The sequence below is a fragment of the Hemicordylus capensis genome, chromosome 1, assembly GCF_027244095.1.
Source record: "Hemicordylus capensis ecotype Gifberg chromosome 1, rHemCap1.1.pri, whole genome shotgun sequence".
Lineage (NCBI taxonomy): Eukaryota > Metazoa > Chordata > Lepidosauria > Squamata > Cordylidae > Hemicordylus > Hemicordylus capensis.
The window spans coordinates 287,545,652-287,566,901 of NC_069657.1; the positions used below are offsets into that span (position 1 = coordinate 287,545,652).

The 21,250-nt window shown below is 41.4% G+C and overlaps 1 protein-coding gene across 1 annotated transcript in view; it reads right to left on the reverse strand.

Annotated features, from left to right (window-relative positions):
• TPO (thyroid peroxidase) overlaps positions 1–10,365 on the reverse strand; it is a 123,678-nt gene extending 113,313 nt beyond the window's left edge. Inside the window, exons 1-3 of the mRNA XM_053286033.1 lie at positions 10,218–10,365; positions 6,407–6,539; positions 515–644 (exon numbers count right to left, since the gene is read on the reverse strand). Coding sequence (XP_053142008.1) covers positions 515–644; positions 6,407–6,539; positions 10,218–10,365 — 411 coding nt within the window. The remainder of the gene's footprint in view (positions 1–514; positions 645–6,406; positions 6,540–10,217) is intronic.
• Between the last annotated feature and the right edge of the window lie 10,885 nt (positions 10,366–21,250).

Sequence of the window (21,250 nt, forward strand, 5' to 3'; positions counted from 1 at the left end):
ATTTGGGGTTTTCATGAGCTGTACGCCATGATCATCACAATTATAACAAATTAAGGCTTGACTTATCTCACTTTGCATGTAATGCATCTGTCTCATATATCAGTTTCACCTTTTAATTTGCATTACTGAAATTAATGGACTTTTACACGATATTCTAATTTTCCGAGTTTCACCTGTATATGTGTGCTGCTCTTCTTAGTTTAGTATTAAGAGGCACTCCACTTTATACTTTGGGGTATTTTGTGTTTGGTTCAAAGTAAAGGTCAAAATGCTTCCTGACCTGACCATTTCTAAAAAAGAGCAGAGAGCACAGAGTAATGTTTCCTATCATGTTTTGTAAGAGTGTGACACTGGACAAGGAGGAGGGCGCCACCTGTTTCAAGATCCCATCCTTCCTAGAATTTCATGCTCACCCTCCAGGTTCCCACAGCCCCAAGGGTGTGTATGGGGTCCCACCCAGAGTCTGAGAATCATTGGATTTATACAAGTGTTAATGATGTCACAGTGTTCTAACCAATGGCAATAGAAATCCATTATGTAAGAAACCAGGATTCCATCCTTTTGGCTGAGTTATTCCATCTTCATAAACTGGAGGAAGCCATCTAGCTAGGGCTGTATTGGAAGCTCCCCACCTAGGATGCTCCCTGTGTAAATAAAAGATTTTGAAATGTGTGTGTTAACATAGCTTAAAACATCAATTACAGCAGGTATGATCCACAACTATGAGTTCATTCAGGAGCAGATTTATGAAAAATAAGAATACAGAGCAAGTATTGAGATAAACCTATTCCAAAAATACATTTTTTCTTTTTTTAAAAAAAATCAGACGTTTTGCAGTTTGAGACTGGCCCCAACTCACCACCCTTGGCAATATGACGGAACCATATGTGCTCAATCAAGAAAGAAAACTAGGCAAGTCTAAGAAATCACTAATGTAGAGCCACAGGGCCATTAGGAATATTGGAATATGTATGGAATAGATAATGGAATGGAATGACAGGAATACTGTATAAGGGTACCTCAGCCCCGTTGCATGCACACAACATGCACACATGACATTATCCAAAATTAAGCCCATGATTTCCAGTGTACTCTTGTGTAACATTGTTTGCATAATTGGTGTGCATGCAAGATTATGAGGCTGAGGAACCCTTGCACAGTGTGTAAGTCAAAGGAAGCTTTCTCTTAGAATGTAGGGTAATTTCACACTTCTGCACACTTACCTGCATGGTTTCAGTGTGCTATGACAAAACCACTGGAATTTACAGAGCTCTCCAATGTAGCCTTTTTAAAGAAGGGGGCAGGGGTCCTGGGCGCCACATATGAGGGGCCCCATTTAAAGTGTGCAACAGTATTTGAAATGATCAGAGAAGTTGGCATGCAAGGGATGAGTGACAAATGTGTTGGGAATTCTCTCTGGTAAGAGAAACCCTTTTTCATTACAGCAGAGTGCACAGAGGCACAACACAGCGGAATTTAGTTAGGCATGCGTGTATGCTGAGAGTAAAGTAACTTGGAGCCAGTTCATAGTTTCAAAGCAATATAAGTAGTATTTATTAGAGTACTCCATCCTAGATAGGAAAGTGAGGAGATAGAATCTCTAACCTATCTATCTAGCTGGATGCAGATAGATTCTGCATCTCTGCACACATGGTGCAGGGGAGAGGAGCTTGCATGTTGTGAGGTAGAAGGAAGGGAAGAAGAAGGGAAGAGGAAGGAAGTGGCTGGAAGGAAGGAAGTCCCTAAGAATAGCAATCTACATATCAAGGGATAGTGTCAGAGCAGTAGAGAAGGGATGACCAATGTCTTGACCCTCAGCCCTCTGACTCACTAGTTTGTCCTCCTATGTCATTGAGACAAGAGACAGCGTATAGTCCTTCACTTCCAACAAAATGTGTGGGGGTGGTGGGATAGATGAATTACCCATGGACTTTGGGACTGAAGTCCAGGGGCCTCCACACCCCCTGGGGGCCCTCAAATTCTCCTTAGTCTGTCCTGGGTGGGGTGATTGCCACTGGCCTGCACTGTGCTTGGCGGCCAAATGTAATTATGACCTGTGCCAGGTGCTGGGGGGGGGGGTGAAGTGGGGAAAGAAATATTTGGGGTGGGAATATGTTACATTGTGTGTTAAAATGTTTCTGCTAATGCATATCTATATAAACTGTAATTCTTACATTCTTGTGTGTTCAGTTGCTCTTCGTGCCCTCAAGAACCCATGTGTTAAAAATACTGTGTTTGCCACGGGGCATGTGTGTGTGCGCGCGAGTGCAGGGGATGATGCTTAACTTGCAGCGGGTGGGAGCCTTCAGCGGAAGGTGCGTAGGGTTCCAAAGACCTTTAGGTCCAGGCTCCAAAATTACTTAAGTGCATCTCTGTCTCAGTGTATACCTCATCTTTCCTTTCCTCTCTTGTTCAGCAATAGTAACCAGCAGGTCAGTTCCTTTCCAGAGTCCGTCCAGAAATACAGGTCTTTGTGGGGCCTATTGGTACTGATGTATTTGAATCCACAAAAGGTGAAAATTGTGTAAGTGCTTAGCTAATGTGTTTACGTTAGCGGAAGTTTAGAGCTTTGTAAAGATAAAGTGATGTCTTAGTTAGGAAACAGAAGTCTGTGGCTCATGTTGATAAGACATATCCTGTTTTCTCATTGTTGTGTGACAAATGTTTATTCGAGCTGTGTAAGCACTATGCTAAGGTATAAAGACCTATTGAAATTGTAATTCAGGGTCCTCAATTTTGGTGAGAGAACCATTGAGCTCGAATAGTGCAAATATTAGTGCAAATATTAAAAGCCTTGGAAAAGTTTCTCCTGTCTGGTTATTCTTAATATAAGGACCCAGACAAGAACCCAGAAAAGTGTATTTAGGCACATCAGTACAAGTATGCCTGTGTTTCAGATACTGAGTGGCAAGAGAAGGGAGAGGTAGTTGGAAATAAGGTAGTAAGAGGTAGTAAGTCACAAGCTTATCTTCTTCCCCTTGCCTCCACTGCATGTCAATCACCTCTCACTTTCCAGTGTTCTTGTTTTCTGCCCTCTAGACATAGAAGGGGGTTGCCTCATGGCACTGTGAATGGTGTGGTAGCTAAAGTTAAAGGAATGTGAGCCTGATCAATTCTTGAATGGGAGACCACTGGGACTCCCATGTAAGCTTTCCTGAGTCCCTAAAGAAAGAGCAGGATAATTAGTAATATAAGTAATTATAATGAAAGATCATAGATATTTACTGGAGGATACATGCAAAACAAAAAAGATAACAAGGTGGTTCTCATGACTGGCTATACCCAGGTAGAGCAGCCCTACCTGGGTATAGCCCTGTTGTGAGAAGCGCAAGGATCACTCCCAATCCTGGCCCTCCACAACAAGGTAGCTCAGGGTTTTTGGGTGTGCCCTTCTACTCCACTCCCCATCATGTGAATGCTTGGGCTGTCTGCAGGTTCACAAAGCTGGGCAGCAAAAGCACCCAGCAGCAGGGGAATCCCCCAATGCACCATGCTCCTGGCGTGGTGCATTGTGGGATGCTGGAGGACTTTCTCCTCCAGGTGCTGGCTTGGCTGCTCAGTGTGCTGTGTGAGCAGCAGAGCTGCCTGAAGAATTTTGATCATGTGTGGGGAGGCAGCTACCCCTGCTAACTGAGCAAAGAGTCACCTTTTTAAAAGTGGTAGTTCTCTTTATTTAGCAGGGGGAGAGCAACTGGCCCTATCCAGTCCCAGCTCAGCATTCCTCTAGTGGCTGTTGCTGGTGTCTACCTTTATGTTTCTTTTGAGATTGTGAGCCCTTTGGGGACAGGATGCCATCTTATTTATTTATTTTTATCTATGTAAACCGCTTTGAGAACTTTGGTTGAAGAGTGGTATATAAATGGTAGTAGTAGTAGTAGTAGTAGTAGTAGTAGTAGGTAGGAGCCTGCCTCCCCACCAGCGCACCAGCCCTCCCCATGCCCAACATTTTTGGTCATGCGAATGACCTTTATTACAAGTTGATCTATATTTGAAGTGCAACTGTTCAGAAAGAAAGTGGATCTGCAGGGTGTTAGTCATACATTTCTGTGGGGACACTAAAGAGGGGACAATTATTTTATTAATACTTCACTGATCTTCAGTGCACCAAAGGGCTCAATTTGCAAAGCAATGTGGGACAGTAATACACTTAATTAACTGCAATAATTCACACTTGAAGGTTGATGGTAAGCCTTAATAAAGCATTCAAATTAGTTACAGTTGATGCGTCTTTATTGAAATGGCATAAAATCCTGCACATAGTGCTATTTCACTCAATTGAAAGTAATGATATGTTAATTTCGCAGCTTAACCAGTGATTTTCTTCTCGGTTGCTTTAATATTTTAGCAGATCACTGGAATGTTACTGGGGAAGAGGTCTTTCAATGGATTGCTTTTGGTTTGATTTGGTTTTAATGGCTTCTCCATTCATTCCAGTGCTGCCAATGGAACTGCAGTCACAATTATTTTGGCGTGGGGGATCAGGGGCGTATCTAGGGTAGGGCAGGCAGGGCACGTGACCTGGGTGCCACTTCAAGGGGGGCGCAAATTCTTAACATTATTTTTTTTTTAAAAAATGGCCACCAATAACAAAATGGCCACTGCACATGCTAAAATGGCCTCTGTGAGGCCTAGGCCATGCCAGGCCTCACAGAGGCCATTTGAGCATGCACGGTGGCCATTTTGTTTTCAGCAGCCATTTTTTTAAAAAAAAAATATTTTAAAAAATGGCTACAGCACATGCTCAAATGGTCTCTGCAAGGCCCTAGAGGCCAGCAGTGGGAGGGGTAACCTTTGCAGATGCCCCCCTCCCACGGCCTATAGGAAGCGCTCCAAAGGGGCTACAGGTTAAAAAATAATAATTTAATATAATATAATATAAGTCACTGTACAGATATCCAGTTTGGCACTATGTACAGAGAATCAGGGCTTGTGAATACTGAGCTGAAGCTTATGAGCTTGGATCGTATTCATTTGCTCTTACTTTGCTTCTTATGATAAGTGAGTTAAATGTGGTGTCTTAACAATATAGCTATTAATGGCGAGTTTGTCTTTGAATCAATGTGAAATCCGTAGTATTAAGGCCCACTGGGAGTTTCTTGCTCTCTTTCTCTCATTTTAACTGTCTTTCTGAAATACTAGAATATATTCCAAGCAGTGACACAGTTTACTCTGCATATCCTTTAATTATTTTCAGAGTATCTGGGAAAAGCCAAATTCTCCATTTATTTTTAAAACTTACCTAATAGTGATGCTACAGTGCATAGTAGAGAATTAGACAGGCACTTCTGTTTAGTTTTCCAAGTACACCTCCAAATAGTATTTGGGTATTTCATGAGCCCCAGCATACTGAAATTTGTAGTTTTCCAGCATTTTTTGGTCTGGCTACGTCCACTGCTAAATAGTTTTTGAAATTTTAAAAGATTAACGAGCTTGACTAATATTTTTCAGCTGATATTATAGTAAAGTTATCTAAAAGATGGGTGTCAGATGTTTGGACAGAGGGCGCAATTTCAGTGTTCGCCCTAGGCGCTATTTCCCCTAGATATACCTCTGTGGGGGATATGCTTCCTTCATTGCGACAAATGGGAAACCCACATGCACAAGAATACTGTGTTCATGTCAGAGCAGTCTCTAGTATGGAGTGTATGGTGCAAGGCAGTAACATCTGCTACAGCTGCCAAAGGGAGGCCTGTGTGCATATATAGAGCTTGAATGTATAGCCTTTACAGAAAATGTGTAGCTGAACTCATAAGCTTAACTGTATATGCAAGTTTGCTTAATCATAAGAATTACAAATTGACAGGTTCTGCACAGATGAAATGTTAAGGCATTCACTTATGTCTCTTAATCAGAGCAGTTTATGAGCATATGAAGCTGTCTTAGTAGTTGAACCATTGATCCATTTAGCCCAGAAGAGTATTTTCTAACCAGTGGGAACTCTCCATGTCTTAGGAAGGAGTCTTCCCCAGCCTGTAATATTTTTAAAACTATGAATGCCAGGGACTGAACCTGGGACATTCTTCATTCAAAGCATGTGAGCTCTTCTTCTGAGTTCTGGCCGCTCCCTGCTCAGGTCCTTGGTTCAGAGCTTAAATCAAGCTTCACAGTCAGTATAGTAGATAATACATTCTGAGGCAAAACCTGTCCCCTCAGTTTACAAAAAAGCAAACATTTCCAGTTCATAGTAAATAACTGCTACCATCCTAGCTTCCCATTATTCAGTGAGTGTGTATGAATTCTAAGCATCCTCTGGTGAAGCAAACATGGTGAGTTCCAGTGCGGTAAAGTTAGATATGACTAAGTAGGGAGATCAAATTGGGAAGTGGCAAGGAGGGACAACCTTGTAATCAAGTGTCTCTCAACGTGGGAGAACGGCCGGAATGATACGTCTTGCTAAAGGACATACCTGTTGTTGCAAACCCCAGTGATGTGTCTATATTTTTTGGTCATACAGTTGTTTGGACATTTTGGTGGCAGCATGTATGGCAGGCATCCAGAGACATTGGCAATCATGGTGAGAAGATCAGCAGAGAACAGATCTGGAAATTAAAAACAAGCCATCATTCTTTCTCAAATGCTTTAAACATTTGACTAGCAAGGAATCACATCACAGAGGACAACATATTGCTATTTCCTTGCTGTGCAATTCATACTTCTGCTGGATAGAAGGAGACCAAAAGTACACATGACACTTGGTAGATGGGTTTAGCCTGATGTGGAGCAGAAACAGTCATTTTATATTTTTAAAAAATAGCTATGGAAGCCCCAATCCAGTCTGGGCCCATGGCATGCAGTTGCGGTGCGGGGGAGGGTGGGGGTGGAGGAACTTAACACCATCTATAGATTATGCCCCCTCGCAAGGAAATTTGCTTCCTAAGTGGCTAAGGGAAGTGTCAACCTCCCTTTCCCACATGCCACATATTGGACCCACCCACCATTGATTTCTATAATACAGGAGAACCTTGTTACTCATGGGGGTTCCACTCCTCACCTACTGCCGCGAGTAATGAGGCATTAAGGCTATGGGGAAAGGTGGGGTAGGTTCTAGGATGGAGAAGAAAAATTGGAAAGTAGCAAAATGGCCCCAAACAGTCCCCAAATAACCCCAAACTCACCATGTGTCCCCGATGTGCCCAGGAATGCCCTCCAAAAAGTAAGACCCCCCCCCAACCATGAAACATCGCTGGGGAAAGTCCAATTAAAAAAAATTAGCCCCTCCTTCTGGGCTCTGTGAAACAAATTGGCGGCCAGAAGTGACCTCTACAGTCACTTCTGCCCCACCAGGAACTGCAAATATGTGGGTTTTAACCCCTGCATATCCATGGATACTGAAAAAGGGAGTCAATGAGACACCCTAAATAGCAGTTCAGCGAATAATGAGGTTCTCCTGCATATATAAAAGGACTTGTTCCAGGCCACTTCCTGGTCAAACCCATCTGTCAAAGATAGCTTTAACATTGCAAGTTTGGCCTCAAGTTCTTCTTAAAGCTATCTATTATATATTTGGTTGCTTTAGTTGGTTGGTTGCTTGCTTTGTGCCAAATAAGGTCATACTTCTCTATTAGTTGCAGATACTAAATTTTGAACAAACAATCCTGCCCCTGAAATTAGCTGAATGCACTACCTTTTACATGGGTTAAGTGATAACAACAGAGGGTCAATACTCCTATATTAAAGGATAATATAGCCCAGTTCAGACATTGAGCCAGGTCTCACAATCCGTGAGACCCAGTTTCTTCGGGTGAGCAGGGAGGGAGCCCTGGGCAGCCGGATCAGCCGCCCACACGATTGCCGGCTCCGAGACGGAGCCAGCAGGGGTTGGGGAGCTCGGGGGCTGCACGGCCCCCGCAAGCTCCAGTATGCCCTGCACGAGTGCGCTGGGCATACTGGGGAGATCCCCGAGCCTGGAGGCGGTCTTTCACTTCCCGGCTGGGGGTCTACTCATGAGTAGGTGCGGCGCGAAGGCGTGCTGTGGCTACTCACAATTGTAAAAAACAGGTTTGCGGAGCGCTCGCTCTGCAAACCTGCTTTTTACCAGGGGTTCCAGAGCGGGTTACCCGCTCTAGAACCACCCGGCTTGCAGCCGAGCCCGGTGGTTCTGACGATTAACAAAAATCGGGCTAGGCTCTCCTAGCCCGATTTGTGTTAATCGTGAGAATAGCCCCATTAATTTGTACCTGAGTACAGATGTCTGTACACTCTGACATGTTTTTGTATGAATGACTGTACTTGTGTTCATTTTAAAAGTGAACCTGGGTACAGGTCCTTCAAATGCATGGAACAGACAGGAAGTGTACTGGTGAACCTGTGTTCAACATAATATGTATAGTTCAACATAACTGTACTTGTGTACAGATCTGTTTCTGTGTACATTATGCACAGATTGTATGAGTGTCGAACATAATACACATATTATGTTCGACACTCATACAATCTGTTCCTTAATGTACACTTTTTTTTACACATAATGTACACATAATGTACACACAAGGGCTTTTGTCATTGTCCAAAACCAAATAAACAAACCCCAGGTGCGGCAATAATGTTAATAATAAAAATAATTGAACAGCACAACACATCCCCCTGCATGCACAGATGTCTGAACAGGAGGTGATTAGCATAGAGCTCATATGCACAAGAGAAATAGTAGAGATTATTTCTCACACATACAGATGAAACAAGTGCTCTTGATAACCAGAGAATATGAATATGACAATCGCGAGACTTAGAGGTGATTCACACGAGCAGCAGAAACTGGGCTAAGGGAGCCCAGCCCCGTTCCTGATGCTTGTGTGCTGCAACGGGAGTCGTGTGGCTCCTGACAGCAAGCCCGCTTACATGCCCTCCCCCTTAAACAAGGTTAACAGAGCGAGGGCTCCGTTAAGCCCCTTTGGGGGGTCATGTGTCTGCCGCGGCTGCTTGCACTTGCACGGTGCATTCCTAGGGCTCAGGTGGGTGGGGCGCCGCATGGTGGCACTTCCCTTCGTCCGACCTCTGAAGCTGCTGGACAAGCAGGAGCCTTAGTCCCCTTAGCAGGCAGCCACTGGGCGCAGGAGCGCCTGAGCAAAGCTGCTGCTGGTCTGGATGGGTGATCCACCTGCCCAGGGAGGGCTCCCTGATCATCTGCGGGGAGAGCGGGTCAAACCTGCTGTCCTCAGAAACCCCCTTCTGCTCTACACACTGCTCATGTGTGGAGCCTCTTATCGGAGGAGCAAGGCACAACAAAAATGGCTGCTTGCAAGAATGTAGAGAAACTATTCCTTGAGGAGAAGAAGGCAAAAAAAGAAATAGCGGGTGAAGGGAGGAAACAAAAATCCATAAACGGAAAGGCAGGGAGGAAAGGAGTGGTGGCTGCTAGAATGAGCTTTTACTCCCCTTAGCAGGCAGCCCTGTTCAAAACCAGGGAGTCCCTCTCTGCAATTTGCCAGGAATTGCCTCTCCCAGCTCTGCATATAATTCCCCAGCAGTCGAAATCCATGGCATCTATCTGTCTGTCTATCCTATATATACCACCTGATATGTGTGTATCTCTAGGCAACGTACACAATTTAAAACACATCAAATATAAAACAGAGTAAAAACAGTAACCAGACCTCTCCAGGTGATTTTAATAGGTGGCTGGGTTCATGACAGAGAAGGTGCTCTCGTAATGGCTCGGGTTCAGTACCCTGAACCCAAGCCATTGTGGGTCCCCAGTATGTTGTTGTTAGGGGGATTTCAGACACTAATAACTCAAAAACGATATGGTGAGGTTTTGTTTTGTTTTTTCAAACAAGCAGAAGGCATTGGTCCAGCATGTACTTGAATTTTTAGATAAAATTAATGGGGCAGGGTTTTTTTAAAGATACATATATTATGTGTGTGTTTACAACTCCCCCTCCCCTTTTAGGAAATTATTTTTAAACTGCTGTGCCTTGGCCATTTTTCAACCCATCTCCACAAAATTTGGAGAACTGGTCATGCTTCTCATCTAGAGGATGTGTGCAAGATTGCAGGGGGTCTAGATGGATACTATTGATTTTATGAGTGGTATTATGTTCAGGACTTAAAATGATGGAATGCTGTTTTACGCCTCACCTTTGCTATACAGGCACTATTGTTTCTGCATAATAACATCAGTACTACTTTCATCTAAGAGACAGAACTCTCAATTCATCAGTGTCTTGCCTATGCATTTCTCTCTTGGAAGCAATAATAATTTATCATAATTTATTTACCACTTGGAAACAATGATCGTTTATGCTTCTGGTGATGTTTTTCTTTCAAATCTTGTATTAAAGTTTCCATCCTTTCAGCAGCTTGAGAGGCAGTCTGAGTCTCCTGTTCTGGATATTTAGAAAAAAGCAGAACCTGTGCAGGAGGCATTATCTCACTCCTTGGGAAAAGTCTGCAAAAAAGTTAGAAATACTAAATAAAACTTTAGTTACACTGGTATCTGTATTTAGGATTTCTATGAGGAATAGCTACACACTGAGCCGTTTCTCACGATTGGTGAGAAAGGGCTACAGGATCAGTGGGGAGGAAGCCTTAAAAAGCTTACCTCCCCACAGACGATGCTCGTAGAGAGTTTGGGTGTGGAGAGCACATGCCCAGACGTGCAGGTGCCTTCTCAGGCAGCATAGAGATTGGGGTAATGGGAGGCATTTTCTTCCCCTCTGGAACCCCCATAAAGCACCCTGTGAGTGTGCAGTGCATTTTGAATGTCCTTACTCTTTAAACTGTAAGAATAGTACTAGCACAGTAAGTTTTTGTGAGCTGGATCACTTTACCAGCTTATTGAGTGCTAGCCCAGTAAAGTTTTGTGAACTCACTTTGAGTACACACAATTATCCAGTTCATAGTGCAATCAAGGTGGGGGTGCATCAAGGATGTTCATCCAAATTGCCCCTCGACACACAAGCCCAAACCCAGGGTTTTAGAGTACATGTAGAGGGGTGATTCAGATGAACACCTTTCTCATGCAATTAAAGGACGTCCGGCAGCACATTAAGACATTCTGCGTGTTTGTGGCACGTCCCCACTTTGATAATACGATGAGTAGAATGATCATGCAATCCAGCTCTTCATCAGCTTCTTTTTCAGATTACAATTTTTAAAAAAACACAAAACACCATTTTTTCATTGTTCAGGCTCCTGGCATGTGCCTGGAATTTTAGATGCAAGAATTCGATTTAGGGTTCAATTTGTCCTGCAGTCATAAGGGCAGAATGTAGAAGCTGGTAGTAGCATTGTAGCATTGTTTTTCTTTATCACACAATCTTCAGATTTTAGAGAACATACAAAGTCACTCAAAGAGCTGTAACTGTGATTTTCTTCTATTTTGACTTAAATTTGCACAGTTCTACTACATGCAGTCAATGTTATATATTGGCTCCTTCTATTGCTGCTGAAATTTTTTTTTTAATTCAGTCTTTTGAACGACAACTTCATTAGATCAGTAGATTTATTTTATACTGCTGATACTTTTATGCTGGTTTTACAATTTATTGCCACTGTTTCTATACTGGTTTTATTTATTTTAATTATTTGATTATTGTAAGCCAACTTGTGCTTTTTTAACATGGAAAGTCTAGGTAGATATTGGGGGGGGGTGTCCTCTAGGGTTCAATGATTAGGAGTGTGCATGGAACTGTTTTCAATGGTTTGGTTGAATCAGCTGGTGGTCCAACCAGGTCGACCCAGTTCAACGGTTCAAGGCAACCAGTTAGGTTAACCCTTTACAAGCAAAGTAGTGGGGGAATCCTTTAAAAGTCTTCTAAGGGCAGCTGGGGTGGGGGGAATGGCAAGAGGGCACCTTACCAGCACCGCTGGAGACTCTTCTAAACCCTGGTGCTCCCCCACCCAGCAGTGTCGAGGGAGCAGCGAGAGGGCTCCTTACTGGCAGCTCCTCTAAACCCTGGTGCTCCCCCCCAGCAGCATGGCTCATGCAGCAGCAGTGCAGTTCCGGCCCCCACACATCCATGGAGTCCGAAACCACACTGTTGCCATGCAGCCTGCACTACTAGTTGGGAGTGCCAAGGTTTAGGGGAACACCAAGGTTTGGAGGAGCTGCCAGTAAGGTGCCCTCTCGCTGCTCCCCTGGCTGCCCTTAGAAGACTTTAAAAGGATTTCCCCAACCCTTTGCTTGTAAAGGGGAATCCTCACTGGATTCCCCTTTACAAGCATAGTCCCTCGAACCATCGAACCAGGTTGAACCGGACCAAATTCAGTTCTAATTTGGACCAGTCACTTCTAACTCGGACCAGTTCAGTTCTAACTAGGACCAGTTTTTTGAGGCTGGTTTGGTTTGATTTCGAACCAGTCAAACCAGGCCTTTTTCGATTGAACCTGGTTCAATTCAAACCGGTTCCACACACCCTATCAAAGATCTCCCTGACTGACATCTTGACTAACCAAGTGCTGGTTTTCAGCTAACACAGTACCAGCATTTGTACAGGTGGAAGATTTTGATGACCTGCCCATCCCCTGGAAGTGCTCTGTGGCTCCTGAAAATATGTCCCTGAGAATCACACACCATCAGGCACATCATTTCAGTTAGCACAGAGCCCTTGGGGGGAAGGGGAAATCATGGAAATTACACCCCTCTCCGCTCTGTGCAAGCACCAGTGTTGCTTTAGTCAGGAACTCAACAGCAGCACTGGTGCACCTAAACAGTCTGGATATTGTGTACAATTACAGAAAATGCTGGGAAAGCAGAAGCAGAATTCACTTGAATTTCTTATTTTCTTCCTTCCTCATAACTCTGAACTGCCTCTCATTATTAATTGAATAGAGAAAGATGTGCACAACTCTTTTACAAAGTATGAAGCAAAACTGATGAATTTTCCTCATTCTTTCCCCAGTCCTGATATCTCTAGCCTGACTGGCAATGTTTACTGACATTCTGAAATTGAAGATTTTTCTTTGGGGCATATAAATTGATTTTCTGCTCCCTTGAATACCTTATGGTCCATTTTGTAGTCTTAGCAGGATACAAAGAGACACCAACCTTGGAGTGGCTGAGAACATCTGAAGTGGCTGGATCTGGAGGTTTTGCAAATGTATTCAACCTTTCTGGCAATTTAATACTATGAGTATGGGATAAAATACCTGTAATAGAACTACAAAATGGTTTCTATAGGCTATACTGACTGACATCTAGATTAAGGCTGCGCTAGCGCATGAACAAAGTTGCGTGCAGATGCGCTAAGCACAAATGGCGGCACAGATGGCTGCAATCTTTTGCATTCTTACTCCATTTGCACAGCCATTGTGCTTGCACAATAAGGATAGTGGAACAGTGACTGGTATCCAGACGAATGTTTTGTTAGCACAAGAGAAATTACAGACACTTAAGAATTTGCACAGTTGTGTGAAGTTGTGATGCTCCACGATGATACTGTATTAGCAACAATGTTTTCTGGAGCATATGCAAGGCTGCATTACAAGGTTGTGCAACCTATTGTGCAATGTGTTGAGCCACAACACAAGTCTGGAATGCAAACTCCCAACTTTGCAGAACTAGCGAACACAACATGTTTATGTAAGTCAGGGTGCAGCGACCGTTGATCCAATCGGTCCGAAGAACCAGGCTGCCACGCCCCTGGGGCCATTCCTGGCACTCCAGCCATGCCTCTGCATCTGACTTCTGATGCAGGGTGCATGGCCGGGCGCCAAGAGCCACGGCAGCAGGCTGAACCGGAGCCGCCGGCAGCCTCACTATGCTACTGGCATAAGTGAAGTGCTAGATGTCAGCCACTGGCTCCAATCCAAGTAGTCATGACTAGGTTCAACCAAAAGCAATGGAGTAACCTTGTCACAATCATTCTGCCAGTTTCACTAAAATGGTCACAACTAATTTAAGCATGGTGGTGGTGGGGTGATATCTAGAGAATCATACAATTTCCAAGATTATGAAAAAGACTACACATCCATCGCCTGACATAATGCCAAAAATCTAAATCAACTTCTTTCTTCAGTCAGGTCTGAGCCATTTAGGTGTTTGAGACCAGAACCTGACATTGAACACTCATTTATTTATCATGTTTGTTTCTGACCCATCCTCCAAAGAATTTGCAGCAGATATCCCATTTTCAGTCTCCTTCAAAACATTTTTATTCTGGAAAAAAAAAGCCCCCTCAGTTTGATGGGACTTATTTACAAGGAAGAGTCTATACTTTCCAGGGGATAAATCTCATGGAACTCAGTGAGATTTGCTTCTGAGTATATATGCTTAGCAGTGAATTGATAATGTCTTCGAGTTTCAGTGAGTTTTCTCTTGCCATCATGAGAGGAAGATCATTGGAAGGGACTGATGGATGGGTGCCAAAAGTGCTATGAAAATTATACTGTAGGAGCCTATTAGACAGATATGAACTACATGCACAGCCTGCTATATATAAAATTAGAAGGATTTTCTCAGCAAGAAGGATTGAATGTTGAGTCAAGAGGCTCTCTCATGCTTCCAAAACAGAGGTGTGCAGCTTCACTCAAGTCATGTGGATCTGCTTTAGTTGACTTATTATGCACTTTGAAATTTACTAATCTACTAAGAATATAATTATACTTTGCTGTATGCTTATGTCTATGGGCACCCTTGCTAATATGCACTGTAAAGCCCCATAGCATATTAGAGTGGATTCATGGTGTCTCATTGAAAATCTCATTTGCTATCATAGAATCCACACTCAATACCTCAGAAACAACAGAACCCTGTACCCCATGGGTTAGAAACCCATGGGGGTGGTTCGCACCCTATGTGCACTACACCACCACTCGCTCTGGACCACCCCAGCACCCCCCAAGTGCACTTATGGGGCTGCTGAAAGCTCCATTATAACTTATTATGAGGAAAACCCTTAAAGACGCGTAAACTTCAACAATTAACCAAAAATCAGCCCTCTGCCCAAATCCTTTGAAAAAATCAGGTAGCTTCCTTGCCCCTACCTGGCACTACCACCAACCCCACACTGCTCTAGGCCACCCTTTTGCCCCCGACATGAAGCTATACATTTGCTGACACCTCCATGCTTCTTTATGGAGAAAAACCTTAAAGCCGCGTAAACTTCAAAAATCACCCCTTTGCCTAATTCCTTTCAAGTAATTCTGATAGCTTCCTTGCCCACCCTAGGAACTACCAGCCACCACACTCCACTCTACGACATCCCTTTCCCCCCGACGTGAAGCTATATATTTGCTGCAATCCTCATTATTCTCTATGAGGAATTCAAAAATACTTTAACAATTCACCAATAATCAGAGGAGTGTCCAATTGCCTTGAGATTTTTTGGGTGGTAGGCACCCCTGTCTGTCTACCACCCACCCCGCTTTTGTGCCCCTAGGTGCTCCACAATAGGGGATATGGACTGGTTCAGGTCCCATTATACTCAATGAAAAAAATAATTAAAAATATTTCAAATATTCATAAAAAATCATAGGGGTGTCTGGTGGCTTCAGGGTTTGCGTGGTTGTTGGCACCCATGGGTGCTACACAATAAGGAATAATGGCCTGGTTCGAGTCCCATTATATCCTATGAGAAAAAAATATAAATAATTTTCAAAAATTCATAAAAAATCGTACAAGTGTCCAATTGCTTTGGGGTTTGGGTGACAGCTACCCCTGTGTGCCAGCTACCATCCTACTAATTTTTGAGTGTCCAAACTGGTCCAAACCGGTCCGAACTGAACCACCCCCGGTTCGGTTCGAATCCGAACCTGCAGCCCGAACCTGAGGGCTGGTTCGGTTTGGATCCGAACCGCCGAACTGCCCCGGTTCGGATCCGAACCAGTTCGCACATCCCTAGGAGAGATCACTGGTGCTTCATGGTATCTTTATAATATTTGATTTATTTACAAATATACACATTGTGCATTAGATGGTGTTGAAACAGAGGAGCACTCCTGCAAGCAGCAACAAGTTCCCAGAAAATGACCATACACCCTAGGAGTTAGGCAACCCTGTCTCTCCAGCTGTTCATAATCTATCTATCTATCTATCTATCTATCTATCTATCTATCTATCTATCTATCTATCACATTTGTATACTGCCCAAAATGCAAGTCTCTGGGCAGTTTACAACAAAACAATAAAAACAACAAAACAAAACAATAACAACTACAGTTCCCATCACCCCCTGCCACAATTCTTTGTGGCTGGGGATGATTTGTAGTTCAACAACAGCTCTATTTTACTCAGAAGCTGTCTCTAGTTTACTCTGTTTTTGTCTCTATTTTACTCAGACGCTGTCTGTCTGTTAGCTATTTTATTCTTTTCATATTCACACATCAATTAGGTGGATACATGCCCACTTCCCAGACTCTGGCAGCTTCTTCCTCCAAGGTAACTATTTTAGCTCATTTTGAGAGGCGGCACCTTCTATCCTTCTGAACTATTAGCCAGCATGCTACCAAACGACAAGATGGCAAAGTAGCCATGACCAAATCTGTAACTATATTCTGAATATGCAATTGTGAAACCAAACAATTCATTTCACAGACTGTTATTCTATCACTTCCATTAAGCTTACAATTCATGACTTCAGCAAAATCTGATATAAATCTTAATTGCATCAAATGAGCTTTACACTAGTTTGCATTATTTACATTCTCATTTGAGATTTTTTTTTTGCATGAGCATTCTCACATAGCTTTAACCCTTTCATGCTAATTCATTGTCATTCTTATGAGAGAAATATGCATATTATAAGAATTAGTGAACATTATAATTAATAACTATTCAAATGCAGTGTGACTTTGAAGAAACATTTGTACAAACATCTAGGGCCTTTGCTTAAAATGAAAAGTTTATAATATTGCTTAAAATGAAAAACGTATAATGAATATAATATTATATTATTGAATTAAATGTGCAAAGAGAATCTTTCAGCGTTGAATTGGTGTCTGGATTTTCTGTAGAAATCTTATATTGAAGACTGGGCAATAAACTAAATAATGGAATTCTTTCAGTGGAGTTCACAACCAAACTAAAGTTTTCTTGAAGTATTTTGTATTTATAATGTTGGCAGCATAAATGATAGCAAATGCAGGGGGTCACCACTGTTTCAAAACTACAAGAGTTGTTCATATAAAATAATCATTAAAAATAATGTAAGAGTTGTGGAAGAAACCCTACAAAAGAAATACATTTATCCATTAGTTTCACTACTGAAGGTTCAAACTGAGGTCACAAATGAAATCTAGTTTTGTTCACTCAGTGCAGGTACTTTCAAAATTTAATTCATTATATCAGCAAACATGACCCTGAAATACTGTTCATGGAATGATTAAGAATTTCCCAATCTGAAACTGGATGAGAAACTGCCTCTTCAGCCCAGGAGTGCTTTTTCATTTTCAATGGCAGTACTGAACTCATTTGTATTGTACTGCTGCTTTCTTCAGTTATTTGTGAGCTAAATGTTTAGGTTTTCACAGTCCTGGAAACATTGTAAGCTGCTCAAGATCAAATCTAAAATAATACAGTTTTCCTTCCATTTATTCCCCCCAGTATTTGTGTTGTTATGGTCTTCAGTGCATCATTTATGCTTCAAATCAAGGATTCTCAAATGTTGTTAAAGAAAGCATCTACAGAACAGGAAGAAAATAAAAACTGTACAAGCCTCCCCAAATGTTTGCAAGGGTTTGGAAAATTATGGAATTGATGATATATGGAACATGCTAAGATTGCTTAAATAGTTAATTTGTGAACTGCCCAAGGACCTTTTTGTATGGGGTGGTATATAAATAAAATAAAATAAAATAAAATAAAATAAAATAAAATAAAATAAAATAAATGCTGCTAGGTGATTAGGGATATGCATTCATTGTGTAATGAAGGGAAAGTGGCAACAAATGAGACTCGTCTGATTGGTACTACTAAATAAATGAATGTCATGAATAAGTTATGAATGTCATACATTTAATTCATTTCATTAATTATTCAATCATTTTTGTTTTCACCTAGCACTGTGGCCCTGTGGAATAGACCAGGTAGTGATTACAGAGAAAGGAGAGAAAGAGCAAGGGAAAATGAGATTGACACTGTAAATTGTAACTCTTCAGTGCGCTGACAGCACATAGTAGCAAAAGTATTGAACATGCTGATAGGTTTTCTTTCTGTACACAACCTCCAATCACAGTGGCTAGATAGAGAGGAAATATTTGGCTTCTGCTTCTGTGAGTTTTCTCTCTTCGGAGAGCACCATTGGTAGGTCTCTGTTGCTGTTCTTTCTCTTTGTGCAAAATCATTTCTTAAAGTTCTTAAACATTTTAAATCCATTCCACACTTAGAACATAAGAAAAGCCCTGCTGGATCATGCCCAAGGCCTATCTTCAAGGAACAGATGCAGCTGTTGTATCAACCAAAGCTGATAGAGAGCACTCCGGACCATAGCTTCAAGTTACCTGAAAAACCAGAGTGAGGCCTTGGTCCAGAAGCACTGAATGGGGATGAGGAGGCAGGCTGGCATTGCCAAATGCCTGGCCCAATAAAGAGAATGTGGGTAAGGGGTACTGCATGCACACACCTGCAGGAGTCACTGGGTTTGCACCTTTCCCCTTTATTAAAAAAAAAAATTACCTTTCCATTCTTTTGTGTGTTTCCCCATCCATGAGAGAAGATGTTTCCTGGATAGTTATAATATTTTCATTCTCTCTTGTTTTTCCTGCACATAAAGACAAAGGAGGTTTTTTTAATTAAAAAAAGGACAGAGCATAATTTGACTGAATTTGTAGTATCCTTAGAAACACATTATCCAAATTGCAGTTTGCATTGAACTTAGCTGGCGACATGTATTTTTGTTATTTTAATTTATTTAATGGATTTATATCCCATCCTTCATTAAATGCAAACAAACTTTGGGTTAAATGGCACATCAGAATTCCGTCAGAGAATTAAGCCTCTTTTTTCTCTCATGTTGCATGACTCAGTCAGCAAAATCCAGTCCATGCCAGAATTAGGTGCACTGAAGCGCTCTTAAATCAATGGGCTTAAGTGGGTCACAATTCAATAACTGTGGCATATCCACAATAGAAGTCAACTCATATCTTGTTCTGCATAATCATTATAGTATATAATGCATATAATATATCATTATTGTATACAATTTGCCTCTGCCAGCAACATCCATTGATGTGGAGAAGGCAATAAAAAGCTCACCCTGTGATGACATACCACAGGGTGAGTTTCATTTGACATTATAGGGGCTATAGTATCATTGGATTGTATCCAAAGAAAATTAGCCACAACTAAGCACCACTGAAATACATGAGGCAAGTTAAATCATGACTAACTTAAGTCCCGCTAATTTCAGTGGTTATGACCAACTTTCTTTGGCTGCAATCATCTTCAAGCAAGATATTTCAAGATTATAGAGACAAGATTATAGATTATACATTTCAAGATTATAGAGAAAAGATTATAGAAACACCAATTAAAAATATCTAAATAAGACAAAGTAAATATCTCTTTCTCTTTAGAAAGATAGGATTCAGTTGAGGTTTCTCCCTGCGCCCCCTGTCAGCTAAAACCCACGTCGTGTCATCTTTGCTCTCCAGAACTGCAATGCATCCAGGAATAAAGAATGTTTTGTTTTTTACTTACTGAATAAGTCATTTCTTCCTTTCTGAACAAAAGCAAGGAAAATAGCTGTGCTGGCCATTGTTATTGAAATTATGAAGAAAATGAACACTCTCATCTGAAAAAAAAAAGAGGAAAACACGATGGTGAACAAATGTTAGGATTACAGTTCATAAAATCAAAATGCAGTATGCGCTTAAGTTGTTTTCTAGCTCTGTAAAATGTGATCCTCCTTCAATCTCTTTAAATATTCAAATAATATCTCTTTTCAATTTCTCTAAAAACTCAGATCAAAAGAAGGCAGAATAAATGGAAATTTTTTGTATAGGGTTTCAGTAACAAAACGAGTGGCATATCATGAACTCAAATAATTTTGGACTGCAAGGTTTCAAATAAGATTTCTTATGTTTTCATATAAAACTTCAAAAAGTTGAAATCATTACTTCATTACATGTTATTTGCTTTAAAGGCACTTTAGAAGAACCTCTTAAAAATTGGAACCTACTACTCACTTACTCTTGGGGACAACATTAAAGTCAATGAAGCCAGTCTAGAGCAAGTGGGTTATACATTAAATTAAATTAGTAAATAAGGTTTAAGTATCGATAGGTTTTATAGCATCATTCAGCTTAGCATCTTTTTAACTGAGATATTTTATCCTATTTTAGATCAACATTTTTATAGAAAACAAACCCAAAGACACATACTGTAGAGTTAATTCCTGGTTTCCATGTGTTTGTTCATCACTTGGTGATTGTTATATCAAATGGTAACTTGATAGTAGAATAGAATGTTAGACATAGAACATTGGACAGAACTTTCACAACACCTTAAAAGTGATAGTTATCAGTGGAGTCCACATATTTATCTGTAAGTCATTGTCTATATTAATCAAGAGTAGATAAATTAAATTATGTACATTCATGTATGAACCAGCTCTAAGAATTTGTGTATTCTAACTCATGCCACTGTTGAAAAAACTTATTTGCATATGTTATTGGAAAAACAGTATCACTAAGAGTAAGTTATTGCTAATATAAACATCATAAATCAGATTTGAAAATCCATGTAAGAAAGCATATAAAACATGAGACAACGAACCTTTTTGTTAGTTTCTCTGACCTTTTCTCCCGTTGGTTTATCTTCTGCAATTCTGATGGTTTTCACTGGCACTAACTCTTCTGAACCACCACAGTGAAGTGCTTCCCAAGGGTCAAGTCTTCAATATAAACTTAGTCAATGCATGAATACCCATTCAGAGTGATTTAAAACAATGTGACATCAAAGACTGCTTTGACCCACCTATCTTTCATACATATGATGCAATACATGTATACCTCCGTGGTTTGTTATGCTCTGCAAATGTTCTTATTCTGCCCTCCTGCTATTAATTTCATGAGCCCTAAACACATATTATGTTAAACACTCATACAACCTGTGTACAGCATACACAGCTACATTTATGTTGAACACAAGTACAGCAGTACACTTCCTAACTTTGAGAGACCTGTACTGCAATACTAGTTTAACAGGAGAAGTTTATTACAGGCTTGTGATTCTTCAGACCATTCACATAGGGTTCAGGGAAACTCTCCCTGAGTAACAACAGTAGAACAAAACAGCTAAGACACTTCCCAAATAGTAAAGCATGGAACAGCATCACCTGTTGGGTGGCGGTGTTACACAATCATTACAAGT